Source organism: Podarcis liolepis (genome assembly GCF_965112155.1).
Source record: "Podarcis liolepis genome assembly, chromosome: 13".
NCBI classification, from domain to species: Eukaryota; Metazoa; Chordata; class Lepidosauria; order Squamata; family Lacertidae; genus Podarcis; species Podarcis liolepis.
The window spans coordinates 4,279,157-4,296,373 of NC_139573.1; the positions used below are offsets into that span (position 1 = coordinate 4,279,157).

General features: G+C 47.4%; 1 protein-coding gene across 1 annotated transcript in view; it reads left to right on the forward strand.

The window, feature by feature from the left end:
• Positions 1–2,585: 2,585 nt before the first annotated feature.
• GRK1 (G protein-coupled receptor kinase 1) overlaps positions 2,586–17,217 on the forward strand; it is a 101,770-nt gene continuing 87,138 nt past the window's right edge. The window contains exons 1-6 of the mRNA XM_083472697.1: positions 2,586–2,774; positions 3,952–4,657; positions 14,611–14,738; positions 16,195–16,352; positions 16,580–16,663; positions 16,823–16,947. Coding sequence (XP_083328823.1) covers positions 3,968–4,657; positions 14,611–14,738; positions 16,195–16,352; positions 16,580–16,663; positions 16,823–16,947 — 1,185 coding nt within the window. The 5' untranslated portion in view covers positions 2,586–2,774; positions 3,952–3,967. The remainder of the gene's footprint in view (positions 2,775–3,951; positions 4,658–14,610; positions 14,739–16,194; positions 16,353–16,579; positions 16,664–16,822; positions 16,948–17,217) is intronic.

Below are 17,217 nucleotides of genomic sequence, written 5' to 3' on the forward strand. Positions count from 1 at the left end.
CGGTGATCTCGGGCTCTCATTTCCCCAATATTATTTGATTTGTTTTTTATCTTATATTTTGGAAATGTACATCCAGGTTGGTTTTTTATTTAATTTTTTTTTTGAGGCCCCCAAGAGAGTGGGGCCCTACGCTATAGCTTGTTTAGCTTATACCTAAATGCGGCACTGCTGCTATGGGACAAGAAGGGTTTCTGAGGTGAACTAAAGAGCTGATAAACATGGCTTCCGACTTGTGTTGGTTCCCGGCTGTGAGAGCATTGTGAGCTTGCTGCAGGGTGCATTTAACAACATGCACCCCATATGGGCGTGTTACACCAATTTTAAGGCCACACACTCCACAAAAAACTAACCCTTCAAAAAATAGGGAATATTCCCTGGGAGGGGAATAGACACTACATTCAGAGAACAATCCCAAAGCCATCTTGACTCTCTTAAAGGACCCCAGATATTTTCTCTGCAGTAGAAGGAAGTCAAATATTCAATGTAGATTAATATCCAGTTATTCCTCCCTCTGCTAAACGACATTTTTCCCAGTCTTCAATCTGGGACTCTCCAGTTCATTCCTTACTTTCAATGCAAGAGGTCCAGAAGAAGATTCTCCAATTGTTGTTGTATATAAGAATCAAGCTATGGTTTTCCCAGTAGTGATGTATGGAAGTGAGAGCTGGACCATCAAGAAGGCTGATCGCCGAAGAATGGATGCTTTTGAATTCTGGTGCTGGAGGAGACTCTGGAGAGTCCCATGGACTGCAAGAAGATCCAACCTCTCCATTCTGAAGGAAATCAGCCCTGAGTGCTCACTGGAAGGGCAGATCCTGAAGCTGAGGCTCCAAGACTTTGGCCACCTCAGGAGAAGAGAAGACTCCCTGGAAAAGACCCTGATGTTGGGAAAGATGGAGGGCACAAGGAGAAGGGGATGACAGAGGACGAGATGGTGGGACAGTGTTCTTGAAGGTACCAGCATGAGTTTGACCAAACTGCGGGAGGCAGTGGAAGACAGGAGTGCCTGGCGTGCTCTGGTCCAGGGGGTCACAAAGAGTCGGACACGACTAAACAACAAATCAGAATTAACAGTAGTTCTCATCCAGCCCAACACCACAACATTACCTCCAATACTAGGAAACACCCCATCCTTTTCTTTATTTCCTCCAAAATTTCTTCACGGCGTTTATGTATTGGGTCATATAATAGATATTATATAATCCTTAATTCCTGCCTAGGTCATGCAACAGCTGATCATTCTCAAGTGCCTTGACAGACAGAAGAGAAGCCACTCTCATTTTTTTTGTTGGAGACCTTCTTATGTGATGTATGTATGAGAGAACCGAGGTTTGACTGTAATTGCCCAAAGAAAAGCTTCTGGTCTTTGTTTGTTTTTACAAAGGTATTTTGAACATCCTTTTCTTTCTTTTTTATGCTTGATTGGATTTGAAAACTGTACAGCAGAAATGATCAATAAAAGTTGTTATCAAAATAAAAACAAACATTCATTCATTCATTCCTTGGTTGATACTTGTTTTGTATATAATTCTGAAATTCAATTTAACGTAACCCCCGATCTTCTCATTGTGTTCCGAAACAAATTCCTTAAATATGCACTTAACTTTATTTTCGCCCTACTTAAAGATTTTTCAAGTTGTACACGCAGAAGCTCAGTCAAGACCTGCCAACGGAGTGATATTTCAACAATGTTCTTTTACGTGGACTCTGTATATATCCCACTCTCTGGCAAACTTCCCCTCTGTGACACCTCGTAGCCTTGCTGATAGTCTTGCTAATTCTACATATTCTCTTAGTTTGTTTTGCCAGTCTGCTTTGGATGAGATGGTTTCTCCCTTCCAACCTTTTGCAATTAAAATTCTGGCTGCTACTGTAACGTACATGAAGATTTTCCTAAACTCTTTTTGGATTTCATTACCCATAATTCCTAGCAGGAAGGCTTCGGGTTTTTTTAGGGAAGGAACATGGGAACATTTTATTGAATTCATTGTAAATCATTTCCCAAAATGGTCTATAATATTTTTACAGTTCCACTACATGTGGATCCATGTACCTCCACCCTCTGAAGGCTGTTCAACATCCTTTTCACTTCATTATATATAATTCCCCAGTAATTACCAGTTTGCGTACAAGAGATCCGCGGGTGATTCTGTGGCAATGGCTTTACATGCTGTCCTGACTCATTTAGAGAAGCAAGGGAACTATGCAAGACTGTTATTTGTAGACTTTAGTTCTGCATTTAATACTATTCTTCTGCATAGATTGGTGCCCAAATTATTAGACCTGGGACTTCCACCGTGTTTGTGGATATTAGATTTTCTATCAAACCGTTCCCTAAGGGTCAGGTTGGGTTCCCACGTCTCTGCGGATCTCATCATGAATTCGGGGACGCCACAAGGCTGCGTGTTGAGCCCGCTATTATATACGCTCTATACAGCTGACTGTGCCCCCAAATACCCCAGTATTAAGATCATTAAGTTTGCAGATAATACAACGGTGGTTGGTTTAATCGTGGCTGGAGAGGGGGAGGCGGCCTATAGGAAGTAAGTTAAGCAGTTGGGAGAGTGGTGCAGGAAAACAACTTACTCCTTAACTTAAAGAAAACAAAATAGATTATTGTGGACTTTAGGAAATGTAAATTGAATATTCAGCCACATTACTGAGGGGAAGTGCGTGGAACAGGTCTCGGTGTTTCAGTTTCTGGGAATGGAGTTGAGAGATGACCTAACCTGGGGAGAAAACAGCAAAGACCCGATGAAGAGAGCACAGCAGAGGTTATATTTTCTGAGAATCCTCCGGAAAAACAATCTCTCAAAGGACCTGTTGATGGCATTCTACCATTGCACTTTGGAGAGTGTATTAACTTATGGTCTGTGTGTGTGGTTTGGGACTTGCACGGTCAGGGGAAAAACAACGCTGTCCAGGGTTGTAAAGACTGCGGAGAGAATAACTGGGTGCACTCTTCCCACCTTGGATCAAATCTATGCTTCCAGGTGCTATAAGAAAGCTGTAGAGATAGCGCAGGATAGTGCGCACCCCAGAATGATCTCTTTCAGCTTCTGCCTTCTGGAAGAAGGGACAGAGTTATAAAGACCAGGACTAGCCGCCTGAGAAACAGTTTCTACCCAAATGCGATTCTGGCTTTAAACGCAGTGTAAAGTAAAGGTAAAGGGATCCCTGACCATTAGGTCCAGTCGTGGCCAACTCTGGGGTTGCGGCGCTCATCTCGCTTTACTGGCCGAGGGAGCCGGTGTACAGCTTCCGGGTCATGTGGCCAGCAGGACTAAGCCGCTTCTGGCAAACCAGAGCAGCTCATGGAAACGCCGTTTACCTTCCCGCCAGAGTGGTACCTATTTATCTACTTACACTTTGACGTGCTTTCGAACTGCTAGGTTGGCAGGAGCAGGGACTGATCAATGGGAGCTCACCCCGTTGCGGGGATTCAAACCACCGACCTTCTGATCGGAAAAGTCCTAGGCTCTGTGGTTTAACCCACAGCGCCACCCACGTCCCTTTTAAACACAGTGCAGTGGTACCTCGGGTTAAGTACTTAATTCGTTCTGGAGGTCCATTCTTAACCTGAAACTGTTCTTAACCTGAAGCACCACTTTAGCTAATGGGGCCTTCCACTGCCGCCGCGCTGCCAGAGCATGATTTCTGTTCTTATCCTGAAGCAAAGTTCTTAACCTGAAGCACTATTTCTGGGTTAGCGGAGTCTGTAACCTGAAGTGTCTGTAACCTGAAGCGTCTGTAACCCGAGGTCCCACCGTATAAGGAGTCTCTATAGGAGTATATTGTATTTTAAAATGGGGTTTCAGAGCCTTTAGGGGGTTTTGAATGTATTATGCAGAGTTTTCAATTCCATTGTTCTGTATAGGACAATGACAATAAATATATCGTATCGTAAAAATTGGAGGGTCTGGAATTCACCCTCTCTTCTTGCCTTGCTAGGTGACGCGAAGCCGCCATGGATATCGGAGGCCTGGAGACGGTGGTGGCCAATTCGGCCTACGTGTCGGCTCGGGGCGACGGTGGCCCGTCCTCGGGGCGCGACAAGAAGATGCGAGCCAAGCTGAAGTTGCCGCACATCACACAATGCGAGCATCTCAAAGACACCTTGGACCTGGACTTCAAATTCATCTGCCTGAGGCAGCCCATCGGGAAGAGGATCTTCCAGCAGTTCCTGGACGACACGCCCCAGTTCATGGCAGCGGCGGGACTGTGGGAGAGCATTGAGGAGTACAACACATCTGAGGAGGCCATGAGGGGCTCCACCGCCCAGGTGACCATCAACAAGTACTTCGACTCAGCCTCGAAGGAGTTCTGCTCCTTCCTGGAGGAGAAGGCCATCATGCGGGTCAAGGAGGACAGCAAGCACAGCCACGGAGACCTCTTCAAAGAGTCCGAGAAGCAGCTGCTCAAACACCTGGAGGAGAAGGCCTTCGCCCCCTACAAGGAGAGCCTCTTCTTCTACCGCTTCCTCCAGTTCAAGTGGCTGGAGGCCCAGAGCGTGACGGACGAGTGGTTCATGGACTTCCGAGTGCTGGGCAAAGGGGGGTTCGGGGAGGTGTGCGCCTGCCAGATGAAGGCCACCGGCAAAATGTACGCCAACAAGCGCCTCAACAAGAAGAGGCTAAAGAAGCGCAAGGGATACGAGGTGAGGAGGGATCCGGGGTGGAAGATGTTCTTGGTGGCCTTAGAGAGTAAATAAGAGATGTTCCTGGTGGCCTAATAGAGTAAACAAGAGATGTTCCTGGTGGCCTTAGAGTAAATTAGAGATGTTCCTGGTTGCCTTAGAGTAACTTAGAGTTGTTCCTGGTGACCTTAGAGTAAATAAGAGATGTTCCTGGTGGCCTTAGAGTAAACAAGAGATGTTCCTGGTGGCCTTAGAGTTAATAAGAGATATAATAAGAGAAGTAAATGTTGAGGTTGGCCACTTTACTAACCACTACACCTTAGATATTGACACACAAATGCCCTCATACCCCTCCTGTTTAACAGCGCTCAATCAATCAATCAATCAATCATTTATTTGCATGTCGCCTTTCCAAAGTTAAAGGTAAAGGGACCCCTGACCATTAGGTCCAGTCACGGACGACTCTGGGATTGCAGCACTCATATTGGCCGAGGGAGCCGGCGTACAGCTTCTGGGTCATGTGGCCAGCATGACTGAGCTGCTTCTGGCGAACCAGAGCAGCGCACGGAAACACAGTTTACCTTCCCGCCGGAGCTGTACCTATTTATCTACTTGCACTTCATGCTTTTGAACTGCTAGGTGGGCAGGAGCAGGGACCGAGCAACGAGAGCTCACCCTTTCGCGGGGATTCGAACCGCCGACCTTCCGATCGGCAAGCCTTAGGCTCTGTGGTTTCCAAAGTTAAAACCATGCCAAAGGCTGCTTGCAACATATTTTTAAAATTACATAGTGTCAGGAGCGCTGTCCAACCTTCTGATCCTCTGTCATCCCCTTCTCCTTGTGCCCTCCATCTTTCCCAACATCAGGGTCTTTTCCAGGGAGTCTTCTCTTCTCATGAGGTGGCCAAAGTCTTGGAGCCTCAGCTTCGGGATCTGTCCTTCCAGTGAGCACTCAGGGCTGATTTCCTTCAGAATGGAGAGGTGTGATCTTCTTGCAGTCCATGGGACTCTCCAGAGTCTCCTCCAGCACCAGAATTCAAAAGCATCCATTCTTCGGCGATCAGCCTTCTTGATGGTCCAGCTCTTCTTCTTTAGTATGCCACCCTAACACCTTATCTCAGAATCGTAGAATTGGAAGGGGTTCCCCGGGGTCATCTAGTCCAACCCCCTGCAATGCAAGAATCTTTCACCCAATGCGAGGCGTGAAACCGCAGCCCTGAGATTAAGTGTCTTGTGCTCTGCCAACTGAGCTCTTTCTCCCCGTCCTCCTTCAGTGCAAAAATCCCTGCCACAAACCTACTCCAGGGTCCTGCAGTTGCACTTGGTTGTGTGAATATAGTCGTGAGGTCGCCTCAAGGCCACCTACCTTCGAATTCAGGCAGCGGGGAGGGTACTATCACCTTGAAAGCATGCAGGTGAAGTCAGAAAAGGACGATACCGTATTTTTTGCTCCATAAGACGCACGTTTTTCTTCCTAAAAAGTAAGGGGAAATGTCTGCGCATCTTATGGAGCGAATGTGTGGTCCCTGGAGCTGAATTGCTCAGGGGCAAAAAGTGGATCATGCTCTGGTTTTTTTGAAAGAGGGGAGGGGGTGTTGAAACAAAGCCGCTGATCGCAAGCCATCAGAAGTGAGATAAGGGAGGCTAGAGATAAAGGAGGCTGCCTGGGAGGGGGGAGGTAAAGACAGCAAACTTGCAAGGAGAGGAGGCAGGAAGACTAAAGCAACAAGGGGAGAAATGGGAAGAAAAGGAGGAGCAGAAAACTGCTCCAGCTAAGGAAAAGACACTAAGGCAAACAAGAGGGAAGGGAGTGTTGAAAGGAAGCAGCTGATCGGTGGGATCACAAGAGAGATAAGGGAGGCTAGTGGAGGCTGCCTGGGAGGGGGGACGTAAAAGCCCATGGATCCTCAGGATTTTTGCATTGGGTCACCGCAAATTCACCATCGGGTCACATAGCATGTCCATGGCTTCAGCCTGCACCCAAAAAATCACACACCCACTGTTTCCTAGGGCCGCAATGGTGCAGAAACGTGGTTACAAAGCACGGATCCACATGGATCCTCAGGATTTTTTGCATTGTTGTTGTTGTTTAGTCGTGTCCGACTCTTCGTGGCCCCCTGGACCAGAGCACGCCAGGCACTCCTGTCTTCCACTGCCTCCCGCAGTTTGGTCAAACTCATGCTGGCAGCTTCGAGAACACTGTCCCACCATCTCATCCTCCGTGGTCCCCTTCTCCTTGTGCCCTCCATCTTTCCCAACATCAGGGTCTTTTCCAGGGAGTCTTCTCTTCTCAGGAGGTGGCCAAAGTCTTGGAGCCTCAGCTTCAGGATCTGTCCTTCCAGGGAGCACTCAGGGCTGATTTCCTTCCGAATGGAGAGGTTTGATCATCTTGCAGTCTATGGGACTCTCAAGAGTCTCCTCCAGCACCAGAATTCATAATTTTTGCATTGGGCTACCCCAAACTCACTGTCAAATCACATATCTGTGGCCTCAGCATGAACCACAAAAATCATACATCCACTGTTTCGTTCAGAATATATTTTTTCTTGTTTTCCTCCTATAAAAACTAGGTGTGTCTAATGGTCAGGTGGTCTAATGGTTAATCCTTTTTCTGCAGGCAGGAAGTGGGTACAAAATTCACAGCCTAATATCTGCTTCTTTTTGCCCATTTTGAGTCATTTCTTGAACCACTGAGAAGCAAAGAAAGCAATGGGGGTCTTTCCTTAAGGCCCTTGAAGCTGATTGGCTCCCAGGCATCCAGCCTTCTGATTGGCTGAGAGCCCTATATAAGCATTTTGGGCCACTCCCAACCATTCTGGTTGTGGGGAGCAATCAGCAAGGTGGGGTTTGGGACTGGCTGGCTGGCACCCTTGAACCCAGGGCGGTCGAGGGGTTGCAAAACAACAACGCCATATTTATATGGGTACTTACTCAGAAGATGTATAAAAAACAACAACTGTACCCAAAGGAATCATTAGGAAAATAAGAAATATTTAGGGTGGGGCTGCCAAATGTTGTCCTTGCTCAGGGCACTGTATTACCAAAGTCCACCCCGGCTTGCAAGAATAAAATAAATAACATTATTGGTGAAAACAGTTAAAAGCAACCATTTAAACATTTTTTTAAAAAAAATTAACACCAGCAATAACAGCCCTGAGACCACCAGGTATAGGGCAGTATATAAATTCATCCAATCAATCAATAATAAATTAAAAACATGTTGAAACCCACTTTGATATTCTCCTTCACCTTCCACTGCTCAACCCCAGACCTCAATTCAAGAAGGTTCTGGAAAGATGCAGGAATGAGAGAAGAGGCGAGGAATTAATGGACCAGAAACGTGTGTGATGTTGCGTGTGATATCATTCCAATCAAATGTCCTTTATTAGGCATAGCAAACCACACATTATCAAACAGACGCAGTATACAAATTGTGCAAAATACGAGCTCAGCATAACAAGGTTTGTCCCAGTCAGATCTTTAACTCCGGGGGAAATCAATTTGCGTAAATAATACAATATAACACTACCCCATCACCGATCAGTTAAGAACCACTAAATCTCTTTATAATGGCCCAGTCTTTCTACGTGGACAGCACTCAAAAATTCAGCCACTATTAAAGTAATTTGATCGTTCCTGTCCGAAAACAGGTTCTGAACCGTTGGTGGCATAGAATTCAGCCTATTGAGTTGTAAGGCTTCTAATACAGTGGTGCCCCGCAAGACGAATGCCTCGCAAGACGGAAAACTCGCTAGACGAAAGAGTTTTCCGTTTTGGAGGTGCTTCGCAAAACGAATCTCCTATGGGCTTGCTTCGCAAGACGAAAATGTCTTGCGAGTTCCTGCGGGGTTCCCCCCCCCTTTTCTAAGCCGCTAAGCCGCTTATCAGCTGATCCGATCAGCAGATAAGCCGCTAAAAGCCACTAATAGCGCTAATCCGTCAATGGGCTTGCTTCGCAAGACGAAAAAACCGCTAGACGAAGAGAATCACAGAACGGATTCTTTTCGTCTTGCGAGGCACCACTGTAATTGTCTTTGGGCATAAATGACAAAATCACAAGAAAAGAAAATATGCTCGTGTGATATCATTATTCCTCCCAAGAACTCGGAGCCAAGAGTGTTCTTCCTCTGATTTTATCCTAATAACAACCCTTCAAGGTAGACCAGGCTGAGAGGCAGTACGTGAGGACAGCAGAGCCCTTTGACTAGATCAGGCCTGATCCCTGTCTGTTCCAGCATCTTGTCCTCACCGAGGCCCCCCAGACCCCCCAGTGAGAAGCCTGCAAGCGGGTCTCGAGTTCAGGAGTCGCTCTCCCTTACTGTGAATCGCTGGAATAATAATAATAATAATAATAATAATAATAATAATAATAATAATAATAATAATAATAATATTTATACCCCGCCCATCTGGCTGGGCCTCCCCAGCCACTCTGGGCAGCTTCCAAAAAAATATTAACATACTATAACACATCAAACATTAAAAGCTTACCTAAACAGGGCTGCCTTCAGATGTCTTCTAAAACTCTGGTAGTTGCTTATTTCCTTGACATGTGATGGGAGGGTGTTCCACAGGGAGGGCGCCACCACCAAGAAAGCCCTCTGCCTGGTTCCCTGTAACTTGGCTTCTCGCAGTGAGGGAACCACCAGAAGGCCCTCAGAGTTGGACCTCAGTGTCCGGGCAGAACAATGGGGGTGGAGACGCTCCTTCAGGTCTTCTGGGCCTTTGAGGCCGTTTAGGGCTTTCAAGGTCAACACCAACACTTTGAATTGTGCTCGGAAACGTACTGGGAGCCAATGTAGGTCTTTCAAGACCGGTGTTATGTGGTCCCGGCGGCCACTCCCAGTCACCAGTCTAGCTGCCGCATTCTGGATTAGTTGTAGTTTCCGGGTCACCTTCAAAGGTAGCCCCACGTAGAGTGCATTGCAGTAGTCCGAGCGAGAGATAACTAGAGCATGCACCAATCTGGCCGGACAGTCTGCGGGCAGGTAGGGTCTCATCCTGCGTACCAGATGGAGCTGGTAAACAGCTGCCCTGGACACAGAACTGACCTGCGCCTCCATGGACAGCTGTGAATCCAGAATGGCTCCCAGGCTGCGCACCTGGTCCTTCGGGGGCACAGTTACCCCATTCAGGACCAGGGAGTCCTCCACACCAGCCTGCCTCCTGTCCCCCAGAAACAGTACTTCTGTCTTGTCAGGATTCAATCTCAATCTGTTAGCCGCCATCCATCCTCCAACCGCCATTCAGAGGCATAGACTGCCTCCAAGGCTACTGGGGTACTGGGTTTCAGGCAGGATGTTGCCCCAGCCCTACCAGGCGAGGCTGGAAACCATAGAATCGTAGAACTTCAGTTCAAAGGGAACCCCAGCGATCATCTAGTCTAACCCCCCGTCAATGCAGGAATCTCAGCTAAAGCAGCCAGGGCAGATGGCCGTCCAACCTCCTTCTCCGAGGAAGGAGAAGGAATCAAACTGCTCCGCTGCAGAGCTGCAGCCCCAAAATGCATAATTGTTTTTGTCACATCGTGCAGCCAATTGTGAAAAAGTGCGAGAGCAGTTTTTGGCTAGGCGGTGCCATTACGGGACCGGATTTAGGTTTGACAAGGCCCTAGGCTCCTGAAGGTAATGGGGCCCTTTATATGTCCAGCTGTCCATTGTCAACAACAAATTGACACTTTTTTGTGTTGAATAGATAATCATATATATACATGGGTGCCGCTGTGGGTTAAACCACAGAGTCTAGGACTTGCCGATCAGAAGGCTGGCGGTTCGAATCCCCGCGACGGGGTGAGCTCCCGTTGCTCGGTCCCTGCTCCTGCAAACCTAGCAGTTCGAAAGCACCTCAAAAGTGCAAGTAGATAAATAGGTACCACTCCGGCGGGAAGGTAAACGGCGTTTCCGTGCGCTGCTCTGGTTCGCCAGAAGCGGCTTGGTCATGCTGGCCACATGACCCGGAAGCTGTATGCCGGCTCCCTCGGCCAATAAAGCGAGATGAGCGCCGCAAACCCAGAGTCGGCCAAGACTGGACCTAATGGTCAGGGGTCCCTTTACCTTTACCTATATACCGTATTTTTTGCACCATAACACTCACTTTTTTCCTCCTAAAAAGTAAGAGAAAATGTCTGTGCGTGTTATGGAGGGAATGCCTACGGGTGGCATGCCTACGGATTTTCCTCCTCTAGAAACTACGTGCGTGTTATGGTCGGGTGCGTGTTATAGAGCGAAAAATACGGTAATCATATCAATCTTTATTACACTCCAGAGACCCAACAAATTGTTACAAAGCAATACACAATTCATACAGCCCACCTGCAGGTTAAACAAGCATTTTGTTCAGAATATAGGGATCATTGGTTCTTGCAACCACCGATAAAAACTTCGCCACTGCTAATGTTCTAGCGTTTGTCCGGTCTTCCAATAGGAACCTGACATAGTGAGCCTCTGATTTTCCCGGGAAAGGTACCAGCAAGGGTAATATCAGTTCAGCACTGGCTGATCCACGTGCGCGGCCGGCTCACGACAACCGTGTCTCCCTCTCTCAGGCGAACCGGCCTGCTTCCCATCCCGGGATTATTTTCAGATGAAGCAAATTAGCCACCTTAATCCCCACCGGGGCCAATTATTCCCCCGTAAAGAAGCTTGCCGTTTAGCCGCTTGCTGGCCGCGATGGCAGATCTGGCGAAAGAGGTGTCAGAGAACATCAGCGTCAGTGGTTTCGCGGCGGGGAGGGTGGTGTGTGAGATAGGAACCGTGGAACTGTCGAATCGGAAGGGGCCACGAGGGTCCCCTTTTGCCCAGTGCGAAACTCGAACCCATGACCCTTGCTCCATCAAGCGGTGCCCATAGACACCCATAGATCTGATGGCAGTTCACAACAACAACAAAAAAGACAGCATTGCAGCAGGAGAAAGAGGAACCAGCCACCCCAGAACAGATCCTGGGTTGTGAATGATTGACAGGTGACCATCTGCAAAGTGGCACTGGACCGTCTTCCTAACCCGCAGTTCACCCAAGTGTGCAGCCCCAGCAGAAAACTTTCCAGGGTTATTTTCATGCAAAAAAGGCTTCCTTTTTGCAAATGAATTAACAAATTATGCAAATTGCAAACACGGGTAATACGTTTAAAGCACTCTTTGAATGTTTAAGCAGCGTTCAGTGTCGCATGCACTGAGTCCCCCCCCCCCCAAATCCTAGGAATTGTAGTTCTCGCCCTCCCACAACACAGCTACTCTAGTTGTGGGTGTCAAAGTGCATTGGAACTAGTTGAACAGCACCAAAGTGCGTTGAAGAGGATTGCTGGGGTGCTGCCACTAACTGTCAGCAGGTGGCGCTGTTTCATTACCTTCCCCTGCTCTGAAGAACGTTCTGCTTTAAGGAATGGCAAGCTTGGTGGCAACTTTAGGGGTGGCAGGAGGAGTGAGGGAAGGACATTGCCTTTGCCTAAATATGCCATATTTGGCTTGATTTGCATTCAGCGAAGAGGCTGGGAAAAAGAATGGCTGCTGTCTCCAACCAGGTGCCCTCCGGGTGATCTGACTGCAGCTCTTATCAGCTCTGGCCAGCTTCCCTGGCTATGTGTAGTCCCTAATTCTGTGGACACAGTTCCAAATTCAGCATTCTCAACTTGCTTGCTTAAACAAAAGCAAGTTTCTAGACCTTAAGGTGCTTCAGCCAGCCCCCACCTCCCTCTCCTTAATTCACCTGCCCAGCTGTTTCAACTCTCTCTTCCTTCGTCTCAGGGTTGCCCTTGTAGAATTTAGCAAAGCTGGGGCCAAAACTAGAACGAGTTGGCTCTGCTCTGGCGCCACCTACTGTTGGCCTCCCTTGTCTTCTGCCAATAGACCCCTATTCCAATGGGGTCCATGTTGAATTCCCAGCATTTGGCGGTTTCAGATGACTCTGGTCTCGCCGCCCCGTGAGTGGCAGAAGCAGATTAAAATTATGGAAGCTACCTCTTCCAGCTGTGGAAGAATAATTAATCATTGTTGTTTAGTCGTTTAGTCGTGTCCGACTCGTCGTGGCCCCTGGACCAGAGCACACCAGGCACTCCTGTCTTCCACTGCCTCCCGCAGTTTGGTCAGACTCATGTTGGTAGCTTCGAGAACACTGTCCCACCATCTCGTCCTCTGTCGTCCCCTTCTCCTTGCGCCCTCCATCTTCCCCAACATCTTTCCAGGGAGTCTTCTCTTCTCATGAGGTGGCCAAAGTCTTGGAGCCTCAGCTTCAGGATCTGTCCTTCCAGTGAGCACTGAGGGCTGATTTCCTTCAGAATGGAGAGGTTTGATCTTCCTGCAGTCCATGGGACTCTCCAGAGTCTCCTCCAGCACCAGAATTCAAAAGCATCCATTCTTCGGCGATCAGCCTTCTTTATGGTCCAGCTCTCACTTCCATACATCACTACTGGGAAAACCAGAGCTTTAACTGTACGGACCTTTGTTGGCAAGGTGATGTCTCTACTTTTTAAGATGCTGTCTTGGTTTGTCAGCAGGCGTCTTATGATTTCGTGACTGCTGTCACCATCTGCAGTGATCATGGAGCCCAAGAAAATAAAATCTCTCACTGCCTCCATTTCTTCCCTTTCTATTTGCCAGGAGGTGATGGGCCCAGTGGCCATGATTAATAATAATAATAATAATAATAATAATAATAATAATAATAATAATTATTATTATTATTTTATTATGTATACCCCTGTCCATCTGGCTGGGTTTCCCCAGTGGTGACTGTCAAAGTCCATTGGAGCTAGTCTATTGGAAATAGTTGAACACCCCCCTTTGCCTCCTGATTCTGTGGGTCACATGGGGCTGAGGCCCAGACTATTTGAAGGACAACAAACCCGCCTGGGCTCTGGGGTCCCTAGGAGAAGGCCTTCTCTTAGTCCCGCCACCCTCACAGGGCCTGCTTGGTGTGGACGTGCGACGGGGCCTTCTCAGTGGTGGCTCCTCCTAGACAACTTTGGAACTCCCTTCCAAGAGAAGCCAGACTGGCTTCCTCCTTGCTGTCCTTCTGCTGGCAAGAGAAGATGCTTTTATTCCCGCAGGAACTGACTCTTCTTCTTTTTTTAAGAAAACGGCTTTTAAAAGTTCTGTGCTATTATCTGCATTTTAACAGATTTCTACGTTTTTAGCTTTCGGCATTGCATTTGCATTGTTTTTTGAATTCCCGTAAGCTGCCTTGAGCCCTGGTGTGGAGAAAGGGTGGGATCTAAATAAAGAAATCTATTTATTTTATTTTATAGATTTCTTTATTTATATTGCATCCTTTGTGGGAGGGTGGCGGGAAGAAGGGGAAATGGGGGGGAAAGAAGGATGATATGTTTTTGGATAATATGTTTTGTTTTAATTTTGAATAATAAAAAAGAAATTAATAATAATACAAAGACTTGAAGTCTGAGCCAAAACATGTGCCAACACCCTCAGTGACCTGCGCCCCCTGTTTCTTGCTCGTTTTCTTTTTCCCCCAAATGCTTTTTATTGAGATTTAAGAACACCACAACCAACCAACAAAAACATCAAGTCTTGTTACAGATATCCTACGTTATGCTTCATAGAGCCGTTGACTTCCGTCCTTCCCTTCCGCAAGTTTTCTTATTCCAGTCTATAATTCACAGTTTCACTGATTAAAAATTACACCATGACATAAGAATTAATTCAATCCTGCCAACGTTTTCATATTTCTACAGTTCTCTTATATAAACCATGAATTTACTCCATTCTTTTTGGTACTTCGTCTCCTCCTGATTGCGAATTTTGTGTGTCAATTTTGCCATTTCAGCGTATTCAACCAACTTTATCTGCCATTCCCTTACAGTCGGAATCTGCTGTGACTTCCACTTTGGGGCTCTCAAAACTCTAGCTGCTGTTGTTGCATACAAATATAATCTTTGGTCTGTCTTCTTAATATCTTCTCCCACCAAGCCTAGCTTTTTGGAAAAGTATATTTAAACGTCTTTCTCTCGCCCGTTTTCTTCCAGGGTGCAATAGTGGAGAAGAGGATTCTCGCCAAAGTCCACAGCCGATTCATCGTCACCCTGGCGTACGCCTTCCAAACCAAAAATGACCTCTGCCTTGTCATGACGCTGATGAACGGAGGAGACCTCAGGTGGGAGACCCTTTTGCGGGGCAAAAATGTCAGGGTCGGGCTCTCCAAACCGGGCCGGGATGTTCTGCCTATAGTGCGGCTAACACAGAGATACAACACAGACCTCGTCTGTCCCGACTGCCGGTCATTTTTACAGATTCTGCCACCGGAGATCTTAGATCAGGGGTCAGCAAACTTTTTCAGCAGGGGGCCGGTCCTCTGTCCCCCAGACCTTGTGGGGGGCCGGACTATATTTTGGGTGAAAAAAATGAATGAATTCCTATGCCCCACAGATAACCCAGATATGCTTTTTAAATAAAAGGACACATTCTACTTATGTAAAAACACCAGGCAGGCCCCACAAATAACCCAGAGATGCATTTTAAATAAAAGGACACATTCTACTCATGGAAAAACACGCTGATTCCCAGACCGTCCGCAGGCCGGATTTAGAAGGCGATTGGGCCAGATCCGGCCCCCGGGCTTTAGTTTGCCTACCCATGTCTTAGATCTTAGTGGGGTAGGATTGCAGAGGGTACGGGTCACTATTAATAATAATAATAATAATAATAATAATTTATACCCCGCCCATCTGGCTGGGTTTCCCCAGCCACTCTGTGCGGCTCCCAACAAAATATTAAAAATACAATAAAACATCAGACACTAAAAACTTCCCTAAACAGGGCTGCCTTCAGATGTCTTCTAAAAGTCAGATAGTTGTTTATTTCCTTGACATCTGACGGGAGGGCGTTCCGCAGGGCGGGCGCCACCACCGAGAAGGCCCTCTGCCTGGTTCCCTGTAGCTTTGCTTCTCGCACGTAGGGAATCACCAGAAGGCCCTCGGAGCTGGACCTCAGTGTCTGGGCAGAACGATGGGGGTGGAGACGCTCCTTCAGGTCTACTGGGCCTTTGAGGCCATTTAGGGCTTTCAAGGTCAGCACCAACACTTTGAATTGTGCTCAGAAACGTCCTGGGAGCCAGTGTAGGTCTTTCAGGACTGGTGTTATGTGGTCTCGGCGGCTGCTCCCAGTCTGAAAACCAGCGCACCTCTTTCGTTTCAGATAGTACACAGGAAGGGACACAAATTTTCACGGCCCTCTAGCCATGGCTCATTTACCAGAAGCAATGTATTTAGTGTTAACTCTGGAAGTCTGTACAGTGGTACCTCGGGTTAAGACTTAATTTGTTCTGGAGGCCCGTTCTTAACCCGAAACTGTTCTTAACCTGAGGTACCGCTTTAGCTAATGGGGCCTCCAGCTGCCGCGGCGCGATTTCTGTTCTCATCCTGAAGCAAAGTTCTTAACCCGAGGTACTATTTCTGGGTTAGCAGAGTCTGTAACCTGAAGCGTATGTAACCCAAGGTACCTCTGTATTCAGTTCTGACCAAAATATCCCGGTGGATATTTTGCTCTGTGGGCATTCCGCGTTTCGGAAACTTCCGACGGGATTCGATTTGGGGCTTTGCCTCCCTTCCCAGGTACCACGTCTATAACGTCGATGAGAAAAACCCCGGCTTTTCGGAATCCAGGGCGATCTTCTACACGGCTCAGATCATTTGCGGCCTCGAACACCTCCATCAAAACCGTATCATCTACCGTGACCTCAAGCCAGAGAACGTCCTTTTGGATGATGCAGGTAATGGAAGCAACACACTGAAAGATCCAGGACTGGTAAAAGCGAGGAATTTTCCATGTGTGGTTAAACTGCGGAACTCCCCGCCACAGGAGTGGCCTCCAAGCCGATGGCTTCCAACATTCCCAAATAAGTGTAACTTTTCATTTCCGTTTCCAAATGCCGAACCCAGCCTCTCAATCGGTTCCTTATGACAGCTTCTTTTTTCTCTCTCCCCCCCCCCAATCCAGGGCACGTGCGGCTGTCAGATTTGGGCCTGGCGGTGGAACTGGCAGAAGGGAAAGACAAGACCAAGGGCTATGCGGGCACGCCAGGTGGGCACACGATTATTCATGGTCCTCCTCTTCAGTTGCAGTTCCTGCGATTTAGCTGCGACTCCTGCTTCACAGCGGGTTGGACTAGATGACCGCTGGGGGGGTCCCAGCTCCGCAGTTCTGTGATTCTGTGGTTCTTCCTCTCTCCTTTCCCTACAGGGTTTATGGCCCCGGAACTCCTTAAGGGAGAGGAATACGACTCGAGCGTGGATTACTTTACGCTGGGAGTAACCCTCTACGAGATGGTCGCCGCAAAAGGACCTTTCCGCAGCCGCGGGGAAAAAGTACGGCATTTATTTTATTTTATGGCATCAGATTTATACACTCCTTTTCTTCCTTATGTCTCAACAAATGAAACTGATTTGTAAAAATGTTACATGGAAAAAATACGGGAGACATTACACATACTTCTGTAAAACAAGAAAATATTTAATAATAAATAAATAAAAATAAAAATCAAATTTATACACTGTGGAAAAGAGAAAATCAAAGCAGTTAGGGTTGCCATATTTCAAGGAGTAAAAATCCGGAAACTAAAGTTATTGAGCTTTTCT